Source organism: Acinonyx jubatus, chromosome A2, assembly GCF_027475565.1.
Source record: "Acinonyx jubatus isolate Ajub_Pintada_27869175 chromosome A2, VMU_Ajub_asm_v1.0, whole genome shotgun sequence".
Lineage (NCBI taxonomy): Eukaryota > Metazoa > Chordata > Mammalia > Carnivora > Felidae > Acinonyx > Acinonyx jubatus.
In genome coordinates this window covers 46,302,900-46,320,254 of record NC_069383.1, presented here as the reverse complement: position 1 = coordinate 46,320,254, position 17,355 = coordinate 46,302,900, and the positions used below count along the sequence as shown (strand labels likewise).

General features: G+C 56.4%; 1 protein-coding gene across 3 annotated transcripts in view; it reads left to right on the top strand.

The window, feature by feature from the left end:
* MINDY4 (MINDY lysine 48 deubiquitinase 4) overlaps positions 1-17,355 on the top strand; it is a 109,217-nt gene that overhangs the window by 84,845 nt on the left and 7,017 nt on the right. For 2 of the 3 annotated variants that reach the window (XM_053218261.1, XM_027075208.2), the window contains exons 14-17: positions 4,355-4,418; positions 7,510-7,671; positions 13,737-13,917; positions 14,450-14,522. In XM_053218261.1, coding sequence (XP_053074236.1) covers positions 4,355-4,418; positions 7,510-7,671; positions 13,737-13,917; positions 14,450-14,522 — 480 coding nt within the window. Of the gene's footprint in view, positions 1-4,354; positions 4,419-7,509; positions 7,724-13,736; positions 13,918-14,449; positions 14,523-17,355 lie in introns of those variants that run through there. The other variant, XM_027075210.2, reaches the window with a different exon arrangement.

Sequence of the window (17,355 nt, the reverse complement as noted above, 5' to 3'; positions counted from 1 at the left end):
AGCTGCCCTTCTCCCTACTGATTTGTCCTCAAAAGTCAACAGAATTCTCAGGGGAGGGGGCGGAGTGGGGTGTGGTGGTGGCCCTGGGGCCTGGCGCCACCTTGGGGTCAGGTGGAGGGGAGGTGTCTGGCCTGACCCTCTTGAGTTAATTACCACCCATTTTAGGCTTGATGTTTTAAACATCAGAGTCATGAACCAGACAATTTCACATCCCAGAAGGTCCCTAGAGACCCCTTGTTCCAGTCCTCTAGTTTTATAAGTGAAGACACAGGCTGAGAGAGAGGCAGGGACTTGCCTGAGGTCACTCAGCCAGTCTGAGGCCGAGCTGGCCACGACTCCACCTCGCAGACATTGATTTTAGGTGAGTGGCTTTGACTATAGACTGGAACCGTGTCTCTAGGCCACTTAGACATATTTCTGCTTATTCGGAAACTTCTGTACAAGATCCTCAGGTTCACATGTTCAGATGCATGTTGGGGAGGTTGTAGGGTGAAGGGACAAGCCATGCCCCAGTCAGGGAGGGTGGGACCAGGAGTGGGGCTTGAAGGCTCCCGGATCTGCCTGGAGCTGGCCCGCCAGGCTGACCATCCTGTGTTCCAGGCCACAGGGGACACTGTGTGACATTGGCACTGGGGACACAGTCCTGGCCTGCTGACTGCCTGTGTGACCACAAGACCGCAAGTCCCTTCTCCTTTCTGGTTCTCTAGTTTCCCCCTTAGAAAGATGGAGATGGGGGCCTTTGCTCTTCTGGCCTCATGAGGCTTCAGAGAGGATGGTGTCTTTGAGGGAGATGACAGATTCTGCAGGTTCAAGGCTCAAGCATTGTAAGCTGCTCAGTGGCAGAACCTCTGTCCCTTTGAGATGTGTGACAAGGAATGACTGGGAGGAGGCAGCAGAGCCCCAGCCCAGCTTTGGGGGCTGAATCTGGGCTGGCCTCTGTCACTAGCTCTGGTCCACTTGTGTTCTTTTGCTAGGCATCTATTTTTCCATCTGCACAGTGCTGAGCCTGGAGGGCCCTGCCAGCCCTGGTGTCCTCTTCGTTCTGTTTCTGGGTACAGTGCATTGTCTCTGGGACCTCTCAATGGGGGCACAGCTGGGCGAAGTGGTCCTTGCTGGCATCCCAGGAAGAGATCTCTCTTCCCCTTCCTCCGGATACCTCTGAGGGGGGCCGTCACTCCGACTGCGGGTCCAGGGTCTTGCCCTCTGCTCCCAGAACACTGAAGAGGTCAGTGGTAGGGCAGTTAGGGCTGAGCCCCTCCTCCTAAGGTTCCCTGCCCTGGGCAAGTCCATTCAGGCTTCTCCTACACGGTGCTTCTTGGAATCCAGAACCCAGGTAGGCTCCTCCCTGAAGGGGTCCCCAGTGCGCAACAGCCTCAGGGGGCAGACTTCATCAAGCCCTGGCTTCTCCCTGCTCCTGGCACCTGTGTCCCCAGGCTGTGCAGGATTACTTTAGGGCCCAGCATTTGTCTAGTCCTCAGGTAGCCTGTGGAAGGGACAGCCTGCCTATTAGACTGGAATGGCTATCAATCCCACGGAAGGGCTCATCGTTGCTTGTGGCTCAGAAGCCCAGAAAGTGTAGGAGCCTCAGAGCTCAGGCAGCCCCTCCTTTGATTCAGCCCCTGCTCCCAGGACACTGCATGCCTTGGACACCTGGGGGTACCCCAGAGGGGCCCCAGGGGCTAGGAGAAGGAGAAGGATGGGATGCTTTCGGAGTAGCTCATGTGTTTGGCTTCTGCCTAGAAGATGTCACTGGAAGAGAGAGCTCTGAGTCTAAACAGATGTTGGGGGCCACTTGTGTTAGTTTGCTAGAGCTGCTGTAACAAAATGCCACAGCCTGGGTGGCTTAAAGAGTAGGAACTGACAGCTCTGGAATCTGGAAGTTCAAGATCAAAGCGTGAGCAGGGATGGTTTCCTCTGAGGCCTCTCGCCTGGGCCTGAAGGTGGCTGCCACCTTCTGTGTCCTCACATGGTGTTTTCCCTGCCAGGATGCATCCTGGTGTCCCTCTGTGTGTCCAAGTTTCCTCTTCTTGAAAGGACACCAGTCAGTTTGGGTCAGGGCCTACGCTAATGGGCTCAGTGAACTTAAATCACTCCTTTAAAGGCCCTGTCTCCAAATACAGCCACATTCTCAGGTACTGGGGTCAGGGCTTCAACATATGAATTGGGGGGGGGGGGTGCGGGGCACAGTTTTGGGGGGGGGTGCGGGGCACAGTTCAGCCCGTGACACCATTCATCTGGTGCATGCAAGTCCCTTATGTCACAGAAGGGGATACTGAGGCTGGAGAGGACACCAGCCACCACACCACAGGCCGGGGCTGGAACTCGGGCCTGGTGATGGCCCTACCCTTTGAATTGCCCTGTCTCTGGGCAGAGCAGAAGCCGTTTTTCCTTTGCTCAAGGACTCCTGACACTCAGCTCTCCAGGGATTTCCCCTAGAGGGAGGTCTGGGCATCTAGATTTGCCAAAGTTGTAAATCTCTTAAGCCCTAAGCTGCTCCCTGGCGTCTCCTGAACGCCCTAATGTGAAATGCAGACGTTCCTCCCTTTCAAGCTCCGTGCTCACTCCTGAATTTCCCATCGTGTTTGCACCTAAGGATGCAATTACCATTTCCTCCCATTGTCCTTTCCGCCTGTACCCCTGTGCTCAGCTGACGCAGGCTCTCAGACCCGCTGGGTGAGCACGAGGCTGTGAGATTATGAAGATCAGACCGCTTCTGAAAGCTTCAGGCTGGCTTGGGGCCAGCGATGCTTATCGGTCCACCCAGGGCTCCTTTGAGGTTATTTTCTTCTCTTCAGAAGATGCCCGTATATGCTGCAGAGAGCGTTTCCATCAATTCTTCTGCCTGAGCTAGCGCCAGTCGAGCGCTGCCCGCGGCCATTTGGCGCCCCAGCCTGCTCCTTCCCGGGCCTGCTGGGCTGTCTCTGGTGGGTGAGCCTCCCTGGCCGTTCCCAGGACCCCCAGGCCTCCGTGCTTCTCCGCTGGGCCCCTGCAGGGCCAACCCCAGCCCATCTGCCCATGTGGACCGCAAAGCATCCCCATTTGGCCACGGTTATTAAAAACCACAAGAAAGCGTTTTCTCCTACAAAGGTCATGGAGCTTGAGTTTCTAGACTCGTTTGGGAAAGATACAGGGGCCAGAGTGGTTTAGGTTTGTGGACTTTCGGCAGATCTTAGATTTAAAGCATAAAATTGAGACCAGGTTTCTCTTCTCTTGCACTAAAAGGGAAAACAAACATCGCGATTGCTGAGCCCTTTCCTCTGGGCGGTCTGTCTGTGGTCTCTTTGGGGTGGGGCCGGAGGAGGCAGGCTGGGCCGCGGGCACGGTGCTGGGCTGGCAGCAAGCCCCGGGGCCTGTGCAGCAGCCTCGTGTCACCCCCAGCGATGCCGTGCTGGGACTTTCCATGCCTGTAAAATATAGTCATCCTTGCTTCACCGGGGACGAGGCTGAAATTAGCATCCCCGGGCACGTTCCATAGATGACGGCTCCTTTCCTCTTTGCTCATCCGCGGTTCTGGTGGACAATGACAGTCTCCTGGAGGATTTAGGTGGGGGTAGGTGAAAGGAATTGTGTCCTAGTGGTGGGCTTTCTAGATGGTAGGAGAGCTTTGAGATTCATGGAGGGGTGGGGTTGCCTCCTGGTGCTGGCCCCGCGTATGACAGAGTCACTGCTGACAATGACACCTGGTTTCCAGCTCCATACAGCCCTAGAAGTCGGTTTCTTCCAGTTCAAGGGATGTGTTTCGGCAAAGGGGCTTTTCACCTCCTGCCTTTTAGGGGCCCCCTTCTGAGGGTAGAGCCACTGTGGTAACCTGGGGTCAGGGGAGCACAGGCCTCCAAGACTGGCTTCTGGGTCCTCCACCAGCTCCATAAGCCCATGGCCAAGTGCCCCGGGCAAGTCAGTATTCTCAAAGCCTTGGTTTGTTCTAGGGGTTGGAGGAATAATGGTAGTATGGGGTACAGGGTCTGTGCCCAGGCGGTGGCAGTTACTGTCTCAGGACTCAAGCAGGCATTAGAGACTGTTGCTGCCACTGAACAGACTCGCAGACAGATGCCCAGAGATGGACCGGGATGTCCCTGCCCCCACTGTTAGTAAGCAACAGTTGGGATGTGAAAGCAGGACGCTGGATTCCAACTGCAGGGACCTTTCTGCCGTGTCACTCCTCTGTCCCCATTCTCCGTGTCGGCAGTGGCCCTGGTGAAGCCAGCGTGGAGGCCGCTGCCCAGAGCGGCCCAGAGCAGAGTGAGTGTGAACTGAGGAGTCCTGGCTTCCCCCCAGACCCGGAGCTCACCCGGTGAGGCTTGCCCAGGAGCGTCAGGCAGAGGCATCCTAATACCATCCCTTCTGTGTTTTCCAGGGTTCGCCAGGACTTCGACGTCCCCACCAGCCACCTGATTGGAGCACATGGATACTGCACCCAGGTAGGGGGTGCAGTGGGGCGCCGGGCAGCTGGGTGCTTCTTTTCCTTCCTCCTCCCTTCTTTCTTTGCCCGTGCCAGCTCCCCTCCTCCCCCCACCTCCCCCCTCCCCCAAGCGGCTCTCATGTGCCAGCCTCTTTTGGGCTTCACTGTCATGGAGACCTAGAAAGGCCACTCAGTTCAGCTTCCACTTCTGGAGAGCTTGCTGCACCAGACCTGTGTGCTTGGCACTGCAGGGGGTGCAAGAGGGGCTGAGGACACAGCCAGGCGCTGCATAGCCCAGAGCCCCAGCCAGAGCCCCGGGGGCACATCGGGGGCTCTGGGCCAGCTGGGGAGATGAGGGCCATGGCACCCTTTATGTTTGCACAGGACATCGTCCTGACAATAACCCTCCCCTTTGCAGCCTCACAAAGGGGCCCTCGGGGGGCCTGATGGAGCAGGGGGTCCCTTAGCACAGTTGCTTATCATCGATGCTCCCAGATATGTGGTGATACCAGGGAAGAGATCTGTTCGTGATCCTTTCAGTGAGCATCAGGACTGGGAGCTAGATGTTATTCCTGGCTTCCATCTGTGCCTTTCTCGGCATGGCCAGGCCTCCCAGAGTGGCCCCCGGGCCATCGTTATATCTGCTCCTCGACGCACACGGGAACAGCATGTGTAGCACAGACAGGCTGGGCAGAATTGCTCAGGCCCAAACGAGGACCTTGTCCCGATGGTCCTGGCTCACTCGTGCCATCTCTGCAAACACCTGGGTACTGTGCAGGGGCCAGCTCCAGAGCTGCAGTTTGTGCCGGCACCCCGAGGGACTATGGGGTTGACTGATGCCCACCTTCCTAGAGAAAGGCCTCAGGGTAAGTGGCCGTCCGGGATGGCCCAGTGCCCGCTCTGGGTGCCTGCCTTCTCTGTGGGAGCTTCCCCCTCAGCAGGGAAAGAGAGATGTGACCAAGGGTGGGCACTCAAGCAGAGCGCAGAGGATGCCAGACCAGAATCTCTGGCTAGTTCTGAGCTGTGTTCACGGTTTCACACACAAATGAGCTGGGCTGATTTTCTTCCCCTCCCCGAGCCTCAGTTTCCTCATTTGTAACATGAGGAGTTTGGATTAGACCAGTGCTTCTTAAACTCTGATGTGTATATGAGCCCCGCCCCGGGAGGCTTGTTGAAGAGCGGGCTCAGATTCAGTGGGTCCAGCCCGGGGTCTGAGGTTCTGAATTTCTAACAGGCTTCCCAGAGCAGGTGATGCTGCTGGTCCACGGACCACACTTTGAGTAGCAAGGGGCTATATGACCACTGAGCTTTGCCACTGCATGATTTTGAGACTTGGGGCAGGGAGCCGTGTGTTGCCCCTTTTCCCTCATTTCAAGAGGGCCTTCTGCTCTGAGGAAGGTTGGACACAGAATGGGGTGCAGGGGCCTTTTACTTCTCCTTGAAAACCAGATGGGAATACTCGAACCCATCTGAAAAAGGCCGTGCCTTTCCTAGCGGCCACTGCCCCTGAGGTACAGTATCTCAGAGCAGACATTTCCTCCAAATTTTTTCTCGTTTCCTCTGCAAGGACACAATGGGGCCCCTTTGCTATCTGCCTCCAATGGGGTTCACTCTCTGGCCATCAGAGGGGACGTCTTTTACTGCCACCAGGGCAGGGGTCTTGGTGTTGACGGAGGGATTTACTAACGGGAGCGTGGCTTTTACAATTCAGGGGAAAACACTCCTGTGAACTCTCACCTCCAAAGTTTATGCTGGGAAAGGGCTATTCTGGCCATTCCCAAGTAGCATGGGGGCGATGGCCGCCTGCTGGCCTTATACGCACTCCAGAGCAGATAGGGTGGGTGACGCAGAGGGTCCAGCCTGCTCAGGTGCTGAGGCTGGGCTCACTCAGCTCTTTCTCCAGGGGTGCAGCAGACACTCAGCGGCCGCCCTTCTGGAATCTTTAGCAGCCAGCTGGTACCCTGAGGGTAACAAGTGAGGGGCGAGGGAAGGACACCAGGCAGGGAGCCGGAAAATGTGGACAGAAGTCCAGCACTGTCACTAACTAGCCGTGGGGCCTGGGTAAATGCTTTCCCATCTACGAGCCCCAGTGTCCCCATTCCTCACAGGGGGTTGGACCCCTCGCTGCCTTGCTTAAGGAAGAGTGCTTCCTGCCACCTTGATGCAGGGGACACTGGCTGAAGGAGACTGCCGGAGGAACAGGGCTCCACACGTCCCCGTTTCCCGGTTCTGGGGTCAGCGGGAATGTCGACCTGTTGGCCGTGCGGCACAAGTCGCACGGCTGCTGAACATGTGATGCCACCCTGGCGATGATGGTGGAGACAGAGCCAGAACCCAGACTGGGGCTCCTCGCCTCCACCTCTCTGCTTCTGCCGCCCTCCACTCTCCCTCCCTTCTCGAAGACCCCACCATCACTGGTGAGCTCCAGATCAGGCCTGGAGCCGAGTTACTGGTGCTGCACACCATTGTCCACTTCCTGCTGCTGATAACGGGCTCTGGTCATGTAAGATGTTATCATTGGGGGAAGCTGGGTGAAGGGTGCACAGGAACTCTCTGTGCTATTTTTACAAATCCTTCTGAATCTAAAGTTACTTCAAAATAAAAGAAGTTTAGGAAAAAAAATGCCATCCTTCACGACCCCACCCAAATGTGGCTTCTCCACAAAGTGGCTGTGACTCAGCCATGTGGTCCCATGTGTGCCTGGCCCTGGAGTGTGCTATGCACACGTTTTTATAGCCCTGGTCACATCCTACATTGTGCTTCAGCCGTGCAGGGACGCACCTGATCCCTGCTTAGACCGGACACCTGAGGTCATGAGCCATTCTTTCCCTCCTGACAGGACACCCCCACTCCCCTGCTGCCACCCAGAGCTGAGGACAGGGTCCTGTGCATAGCTGGCACTCAGTGAAAGTCTATGGAGTAAAGATCAATGCGCTCTTAGAATCCCTCGGCTGGGGCCGCTGGCAGCTTTCCCGAGGGCTCGTAGGAACTCAGTCCCAGCCCCCTGTCATTTTGGTCTCTCTCCCTCCTTGCTTGCCTTCCTCTTCCACCCCTTTTCTCTTGTTCTCGACCTCCCCTGGACAAACCCTCCCTCTTTCTTTAATCTGCAGGAACTTGTCAATCTGCTCCTGACCGGGAAAGCGGTGTCCAATGTTTTCAACGATGTGGTTGAGCTAGATTCTGGGAACGGGAACATCACACTGCTGAAAGGCATTGCTGCGCGCAGCGACATCGGATTCCTATCTCTGTTTGAGCACTACAACGTGTGCCAGGTACCGGCGGCTCAGGTCTCTGGAGACGGAAGGGCCCGGCTCCCTGGGACGGGTGAGAAGGAAAACGGGGGGGGGGGGGGGGGGGGAAGAAGTTCCACTCCAGGTCCCAGAGCTGGTCAGAGTTTGGTCCAGGCTCAATCACAGCGGGTTTGGAAAGCAGTATAGCTTCACCGCTATCGAGTATAGGCACGTAATTCACCCCCAAAGCCAGCCGATACCATCTTCTGGGAAAGGTTGTTTCAAAGGGACTCCTGGGGATTTATAGTGTGATCGTGGGCCAGAGTGGGTGCAGATGTCACGCACACGCACACGTGTGTGTACGTGTGGGGGGGGGCAGGTGTTAGGATGGGGTCTTCTCCGGGGACAGGGGATTTGAGCTCTTCGGCCATGTCGTAGTTTCCCAGGGCTGCCACAACAAAGCACCACAAAATGGGTGCTTAAAACAGTAGAGATTGTCCGGGAGCAGAAGTTCTCCCCGAAGAAGTCCAAAATCAAGGCATTGGCAGGGCCGTGTCCCTGCTGAAAGCTACTGAGAGAATCCATCCTCCTCTCTTCTGGCTTTTGCCGTTTTCTGACAACTCTTGGCATTCTTTGGCTTGTGGATTCATCATGCCAATCTCTGCCTGTCGTCATGTGGCCATCTTCTCCCCGTGGGCCTCCTCCTTTTCTTAGAAGGAAGGATGTCGGTCATGTTGGGCTAAGGGCCCACTCTACTCCACTAACCTCCGCTTAATTGGTTACATCTACAACAACCCTATTTCCAAATAAGGTCACACTCTGAAGTACTGGGGGCTAGGATCTCAACATATTTTTGTGGAGGGCACAATTCAACCCCTAACAGGCCACCCATGTATTTGCTCGTGTACTAGTCCCTTTCCCTCCCCTCTCCCTGCAGCCAGGGTCCTGGAAAGGGCTGGGCCCGAGGCAAAGCTGGGCAGGGTAGGGTGACCGTATGTCTATAGGGTGGGCAGGGCCACCGGGCCCTGGGTTCCTGTCTAGCCTACCGCTGGACCTTGTCTGAACATCAGTTTTCGTGTCTTCAGAGAGGACATTGTTCTCTGGTTGATTTCATGGTGCTCTTCCTGCATGACCACAGGGTCAGGTATCCTGTCCCATTGCTAATGGGCCATGTGGCATGGCTGCACATCCAGATTCCCTCTCTGGGTGACACCCCTTCTCCCACGGACAGGAGGCCAACCTGTGGCTTCCAAAGACTTAGGGAGAAAAGAATGATAGGGCTCCCTCCCTGATTTGCTGGTGTCAGGAGGGAGCCCAGGAATGTGGCCACGTGGCCCATGAGAAGCACCAGGGCCCCTGAGCATCCCTGGGTGGGCTCTGAAAGCATTTAGCCCGAAATTCCATGGGCTGAGAAAGGTAACCTTGGCCAGGCTCATGGAATCCCCAGGCTTACCAGGAGCCCTGGTTTCATTCTTGTGTTGAGGGCGTTGGTCAAAAAGTAAACTATTTTCCTTCGATCTGTGGAGGATAATTGATGGGAACATCAATTGGGGGTCGTCTTTCCCTTGGAATAAATTGCTGATTGAAGAAATTCAGGCCCTACAAGGATCCAGATTTTTGAATCTGGATGCCCCTCTGCTGTTATATGCTTGGCTGAAGCCTGGGGCTCGTATCTCCCTGCAGCAAGGGGGATTTGCTCCTTTGCCTTGAGGCTGCAAGCTCTTTAAGGAAGGCTTTCTCTCCCAGATGGCAGAACTGGGCCTGACTGTCATTCAGCCTGTCCTGGGCTTCTCAGTGCAGCCTCTGGCTGGGAGGTTCTAAGACCCTTACTGAATATGTGGGGGCTGGAGGGTAGGGAGGTCCTGCCTATTGGTGAGCTTATTAGATGCCCACACCCCGGTATGTCTGGGGGGAAGCAGAGGAAGCTCTGGGCCAAGCACCCCCTGCTGAACTGGCCAGCCTCTTGCCACAGCCCGGCTGTGTTCTGGACCCCCATCGGCTCTCCATGACCCCAGTGGGCTGGTCGTGCCTATCTGACTTGCACCTCATTCTCCCTGCCCTCGAGCTCACAAATGTGGGCTGCACCGCATTGTCGAGCTGTAGTTGGAAGGCCAGCCCCTCCTGGCTCATGGTGATTGTGGCAGTGGGTGACTGGCAGTCCAGGAAAGGACAGCATGGGACCAGAAGTTTAACTTTAGTGCTTCTCCCATGCCCTGTAGGGCACGTGCCTTGCTGCCTTCACGAAGGGATCTGAGCAAAGACTGAGCTTGGCGGGGAAGGCTCTGCTGGCTGCAGCCTCCTCCCATTTTCCCCAGCTCCGCATATAGTACCATCCACTCACTAATTCAAACCCTGGAGCATGGCTGACCCATCACAAGGTCATGTGGCTCCTGCCCTAAGTTGTTTTTCCAGTCCGTCCATTTCTACCATGGTCCAAGCCACCAGTATCGCTGATCTAGACACCAGTGACACCTCTGGCCCCTGTCCCCACCGCCACCACCCCCCCCCCCCCCGCCCTGAGTTCTGTCCCTTCACTGAAGTCAGTGTGATCTTTAGAAGATTGAATGACATCATTCTTTTGCTTTCCACCTGTCAGTGGTTTTCCAATCCTCTGAAACTGTTCAGGGCTGACTTGTGTCCCCTCACAAGTTGGCACGTTGCAGTCCTAACCTTCAGAGCCTGAGAATGTGACTGGATTTGGAAAGAGGGCTTTTGAGAAGTGATTACGTTAAGATGAGGTCATTAGGGTGGTCCCTAATCCAGTTGACTAGTATCCTCGTAAGAAGAGGGGTTTAGGACATAGACACACACGAGGGCAGAGCACGTGAAGACGTAGGGAGGAGGCGGCCTGCTGCAGGCCCAGGCGAGAGGCCTCCGAGGGAACCAGCCCTGCGACACCCCGATCTGGTACCTCCGGCCTGCAGGACCATGAGGAAATAACTTTCTGCTGTTGAAGCCACCCAGTCTGTGGCACTTTGTTATGGCGGCCTGAGCAAACTAATGCAGACTGAAATCCCAAACTTCCCACAACTTACAAGACCCTATGAGACTTGCCCCTGCTTTTTCTTCCCTTCACATTTTGACTTAACTGTCACTTCCTAAGGGAAGGCTTTCCTGACCTAACCACTCCATCTAAATAGGGGTCTGCTCTTACAGTCCCCTGCTACCTTGTCATTCTCCACTGTAGAATCTCAGTTCTTTCCCGGAGGGGCCTCTTCTTGGTTCAAAGTGTCACATTTCATTGCTTTTGCGATGAAACTTTTTAAAAAAATTTTTAAAAATTATTTTTAATGTTTGTTTATCTTAGAGAGAGAGAGAGAGCATGAGCAGGGGAGGGGCAGAGAGGGAGACACGGAATCTGAAACAGGCTCCAGGCTCTGAGCTGTCAGCACAGAGCCAGATGCGGGGCTCGAATCCACCAACTGTGAGATCATCACCTGAGCCCAAGTTGGACGCTTAACCAACTGAGCCACCCAGGTGCCCCTTGAGATGCAAACTTTGTGCACATTTGAACATTTCCGAGATTTTGATGCATTAATGCAGTCGATGGTGTGTCAGACTTCAAGTGCCTGCTTGCTTTCTTTCTTAGTGAAACAAAATATAATGGCAACTTCGATGGCATCTTAGATTCAGTGAAATGCAGTGCAGATGTGTCTGGATGATTGTTTGGTTACTGTCTGTCTTCCCCGTTAACCTGGTGAGCCCCGTAAGGACAGGAGGGTTGCTGCTTCCTTTGTTACTGTACCCCCACTGTCGAACGTGGTGCCTAGGACCAGAGTGTGTCAGGTTGAATGACAGTTACCCTTAGAGATGACAGACAGCAACCCTGCCATTAATCAGATGTTGGTTCTTTTGAATCAGGGCTTTTAAGCTGGCAGTCCACGGATGGGGGTGGGGCATTCGCTCACCTCACCCTTGCAAAAGATTGAAGAATCCCCCTTTAAAAGTGATTCCTAACTGTGCTGAATGTTCACTGTACTACGTCTACCCACCAGGAGAAAGCCTCAGACTGTACTGAGGGAAATGTGCCCCCCAGCCTCACTCCTCACCCCAAGACTTTGGTCAGCTACCTCCAAACCCACAGGAAGTGAATTTCATCTTTGGAAAATGTCACCCACTTGGAAGGGGCTCCTGAATGAGAAAACTCATTTATAAAGTCTCTGGGCAGCTTTTTTGCCTGTTATCTTTTGACCGTTGAATAAATAAATGGCAAGCTGCCCTTTTGTCCCTCTGCTGGAAAATTCAGGGTGGCTGATTATGTAGACGCCTGCCCCCTGGCAGGTTGCATGGTTCTTTTTCCTGCAGTGAATGAGCCGTGAGTCCCCAAGAAGGCTCCCAGGTGATGCCCTTGCCAGAAAAGCCTCTTCTGAGCCTGGAACAGGAGCCAAGTTTGCAGTGGGGTTTAGGCACATTCGGCCACGTCCTCTAAGGCATCTAATTCCCCCGCATCCACCAACGAGCGAGCTCTGTAGTCACATTTTAATGTCACAAGGGGCCAGGATGAGAGCCCTACTGGCCAGGTGGGGGTGGGGCGGGACGCTTGGAAAATGGGAAAACGAGTGCATTGTAAAGATCGCCTTCCTACCCTTTGGAGGAGGCAGCTGTTTATGGGCAAGCCTTTCACCAGGGACCTGGTTCAGGGCCTTGTGAGCACAGCCCCCCTGTCCGAGACACCCCAGCCCAAAGCCAGCTCCCAGGAGGGCTCCAAGAGGCCCCAGGAAGACCGCTCGGCCACTCTTCTGTGACAGGCCAGAGAAAGTATGCCCTTCTCCCCACTGGAAAAATAATTCCCATTCTTTCCTTAATCCGCAGGCTGTGGCTGTAAATACCTGAGCATGCAAACATCTCCCTGGGGCTGGTGGGGATTAGGCCAGAATCAGCCTGGCCCGTGATGTGTGCAGAGCTGAATAAACCTGGGCCCGGGGTGGGGGAGAGGTGCTGCTCAAGGGAGTCACAGGTGACCGGGAGAGAGCACACATAAGGATGGCTGGTCCGAGGGGCAGAGCCAGCCGGGCACCTGAGCAGGACTTTGCGGGGAGCTTTTGCCACTTCTCTGCCCTTTGCTGGCAGAACAGCAGCAGCACTGAGGGTATAAGGCACGTTCCATCATATCTGCCTTTCCCGAACACCCCTCTGCCATGGAAGTCTCTGTGGGGAGCTTTCCAAAGGAGTCTCTCATCAGAAAGTGCCAGCCCTCATCCTCCCTTTCCCCTGTGTTCTTTCCCAAATGCCCTGCTAGCCCCCAGGTGTTTCCAGACATCTTTCCTGGCATCCCCTCCCTACTCCTCGCCCAGAGGCCCTCTTTCCCTTCCCCCTGGGGCTCTAAGCCCACCTGCCCTCAAGGTAAAGTCCTACCTGGTTGAAGATCCACTTCATGCATGAGGACCTTCATTTGTCAAACATTTGCTGATGTTGACCTCGAACCTCTGCCCTTGCTGCTAGGGGTATATAGTCCAGTGTGCAGGGCAGGCCGGCGCATCGCTGTGAGGCAGTGACGCACTGTAGGAGAGAAGGCGGGTACCTGGGACCTAGTAGCTGGTAACCCCCCCGCCCGGGAGCTACAAGGAGGTGATTCGTGCTCCCTGCTTGGGTAACGTGGGCGACGCAGGACCCGGCAGGGGAGGACCCGTGTAGCAGTGCTCTAGGTGGTGGACGGTGGGTGCAGAGGCACAGAGGCTCGCCATGCTGGTGCGTGGGGGTGCTGGTGAGAGGCTGGTGCGGCTGTGGTCTGGGGGTGTGGAAGAACCGCTTCGGAGGCCATCGTCTGGGGAGGAGAGGCTGGCTGTGAGGGAGTTTTGGAGGCAGGATGGGCGCACTGTGAACCAGCGAGGTGTGGGAGAGGAAGTGGTAGGGGTGCCTGGGTTTCCAGCCGGGGTATCTCGCAGGACTGTGTGTGAGGCAAAGGCCCAGAGAGTGCTGGGGTTGGCTCCGGGAGACCAGCTGGTGCCTGGGAGTGGTGCCTGGGGCCCCCAGCATGGCACGCAGGCCGTGATCCCCAGCAGGGTCTCTCTGAGGCCAGCCCAACCCCGGGGTTGGATGGATGATGCTCAGGCCCTTTCCCTGGTGCTGGCGCAGACATCTCTGTCCGCTCCCTCCGCCTTTTCCAGGTGGGCTGCTTCCTGAAGACTCCGAGGTTCCCCATCTGGGTGGTGTGCAGTGAGAGCCACTTCAGCGTCCTCTTCAGCCTGCATCCGGAGCTCCTGAGGAACTGGAGGGCTGAGAGGCTCTTTGACCTGTACTACTACGACGGCCTGGCCAACCAGCAGGAGCAGATCCGGCTGACCGTGGGTGCGCTGCCCCCCGCTGGCCTGCACCCTCGGGCTTTGCACGTCCCTGGGGCAGAGAACCATGCAGACCCGGGTCTGGACTGGGGGATCAGAGATCATGTGTTGGCAGGTCCTCCTACAGGAGGGGCCAGAGCTGGGCCTTGAGACACTGATGGCAGTGGGGGGTCTAAGGTGGAGTTGAGACCATGTAGTAGAGGACCTGGAATACCATGCCGACAAGTTTGGGTTCTATTCTCCAGGCAACGAGGAGCCATGGAAGGTTTTGGAGCAGGAGAGTGATGAGATCAGATATGTTTTGAGAAAGACTTTTTCTGGTAGCTGAAGGGGGCAGGAGGGTGGGGGTGAAGACTGGAGGTAGGAGGCCATGAGAAGAGTGCTGTGGTTCAGAAGAGCACTGATGGGTGGGAACAAGGGTGGGTCCCATAGAGATGAGAAGTGGGGCAGGTGCCGGAGAGTTGGGCTGTCGGTGCCGACCGTAGGCCGAGCTCGGGTCCTGGGCTGATGAGCGGGCGCCTCTCTCTCCTGCCCCCCAGACACCACCCAGACCATCCCTGAGGACAGAGACAATGACCTCGTCCCGCCCCTCGAGCTCTGCATCAGAACCAGGTGAGTCCGGTCTGTCTCTGGCTGTGGAACCTCACCTGAGTGGCTGGGAGGTGTGGTGGTTGGGGGTGGTTGGACCTGTGGGAAGGAGGGTGGGTTTCTGGGTTTCCCCAGGCAGGAGTGTGTGGTGAGGCGGGGCCCCTGCAGAATGGAAGGACACAGTGCCTGGGGCTTGTTTGTATGGAGCGTCTTGTGGGCTCTGTGGCCCACGTGGAGATGTGTGTGACCTGTGAGGTGACCGGTCTCCAGACAGCTTCTGAGGATGCCCCCGTGGCAGGGGTGATGGTATGAGTAGGTGCTTCTTGAGGTAGCCACCACATGTGGCAAGTGCTGTTAGGTCCAACCAAGAGGAAGGACGGGTAGGGGGAGGGGCGGGGATAGGAAGGCGCCGGGTAGGACGGCGAGAGGGCCCAACTCCTCAGTGGCCCCTAGCGTGTAGCTCACAGATGGCTTCCTGTAGCAGCAGCACCCTCGGCATTAGAGAGGAGCAGCCCCAGTCATTCTGTTGGTGCGGGTTGGGCGCTCTGAACCCCGGGCCAGGGGCCCTATAGTCTCAGACACAGGGTGGGGGTCCTTGACTCCTCCAGTCCAGCTCAGACTCGGGGTGAGTCGGGGCTCACTTCACTCATGAGCCCACTGGCCAGGCCCCAGGACTGGGACCGGCACTCTGGAGGGCCACCCCCAGTCTCAGTCAGGCCCTCCACAAAGCCTTCGGGCAATGACTTGGAGGCCTTTGGGGAGCAGTGGGCGGGGGTGGGGGGGACAGGGAGGGGAAGAGGAGGCCTGGATTCCAGTGCTTTCCGGGGAAGAGGTAGAACTTGCAAGTGGTGAGAGTTGGATTCTGGAGTTCGAACCTTGGTCTTTCTGCTTTCCGGCCATGAGCTGTTGGTCTTCCAACAGCTGTTGGTCTGTGCCTCACGCTGTCAGCTGTAAGACAGGGAAAACGGGCGAGCCAAGCGCAGGCTTGTTGTGAAGAACACCTAGCACTTTACCAGGTTTTCCGTAAACAGCTCTTACTATTATTATTATTGCCTTAGCGGCCCGGTGTGACCGGTGTGACCTCAGGCAGAACCTCATGTCCCTGACTATGAAATGATTGGGTTGGGATGGAGGATGATGTGGACGATACTGAGGCCCCGTGGCTCTGACCGCCTGAGATCCAGGGGGCTTGCCTGCAGCCTAGGGATGCTGCCCACCTGCCCACAAGTGAGCCTTGACTGGAGCCCCATTCCCAGTGGAGACCCCAGAGAGGGGATGCGGGAGATGTTGGGAACCCTCATGATGCCCCATCCATTCGTCTGTCTGTTCATCCGTCCACCTGCCTGCCCACCAAGCCAGGCACAAAGCATTCTTGTGGGGTCATGTGCTGGCTTTTCTTTCGTCGGGAGGATTAAAGGCCCATGCAGGTCGCTTTCCTTTCATGTACAAAGGGCCACTCATTCCAGGTGATGAGAGAAGAGCGGCAGTGGAAAAAGGAGGTGACACTGGCCTTGGCACCCTCTGCAGGACCGGGTGGGAGGCCACGGGGCATCCTTCCTGCAGGTGAGCCTGCCAAGCAGGGCTGTGGACCGCACCCTAGGCACAGGCTCCGCCCACCTCCCCCGCCCTGAGGACCTCCATCTGTCTCTCTATCCTTCCTGGGGTCCGGGCTTGGGAAACATCACCGGGACCTCTCCAGCTACCCCATCTGGAAAAACTCCTCTTCCCCCAAGAATGGTTCCACTGCAGGACTCACCCAGTACCTCCCATGGGCCCAGCGGTTGGACTTTTCTGGGCTCAGCCCTAGTTGTCCAGTGCTCAACAATAACTCGGAGCTCTGGTCCATCAGGGAGCTCAGGCCAGAGCCATCTGAGTGTGAGCGCGGGCCCAGAGTGCCTCTTCCTCTTCCGTCAGCTGTCCCCTTCTCCCAGGACCCCACCCACCCCAGCTCTAGTGGTGTGCCATGGAACGAAACGGTGAAATGATGAGGAAACTGGGAACACTGCCTGCAGCCAGGAGTGAGCCCTTGGCCTGGGGTGTAAGGTCCAGGCTGAGTCCCTGCCCTTCCCTTTTCTGTCCCTGTTCACTGTCAGGACATGGGGGTTGGGCAAGGCATCTAGCCGTGTTTCCTAGTCCTTGTCTCAGGTTAAAAATCACATTTGTGTAGCACACATTGTGTAGCACACAGCACTGGCCTGGGGACTCTGGTTGGCCCAGACCCTACCCAGCCCCTTGATGGGTGTGTGGATCAATGCTCTGACACACCCGTACCCATCTCTGGTTCACCCATTGGAAAGATTTGCTCTAGGGTGTGATCCTCAGGCTTTAGCAGGCACCCCTGGAGGGTGTGATCAGCCGGTCCTACCCCCAGGGGTTCTGGTTCAGGAGATCTAGGTAGGGCCTGGGAATGTGCATTTCTGGGGAGTTCCCAGGAATTGTTGGCACTGCTTGCCCCGGACTACACTTTGAGAACTTCTGGTGCCCGGTGAGGGTAGCGCCTATCCCTCCGTCGCCCTTCCTGGCTGCCTTGTGAGTCAGATGTCAAGTCAAGTGCTGACCCTCTAGCATCCGGCCTGCTGTAACACGCTGGCCCAGGGGTCCTTTCTTCCTGACTGTGGGCTGCCCCCTCCCCCTCCCTCTCCCCCTCCCCCAGGTGTGAGCATCCATCCTGTGCCTACTGCTTCCCCTGTCCCCCTGTCACTTGTCCCACTGTGGCGGGTCCACCTGGGCAGTTAATGCGGTGAGGTTTTCCCCAGTACTATTCTCAGAGAAGCTGAGTGGGTGAGTGAATGGTGGGAATGCTGGCTTCCTCCCACCCCCCCCCCCCCCCACCAAAGTACCCATCAGATAACATACC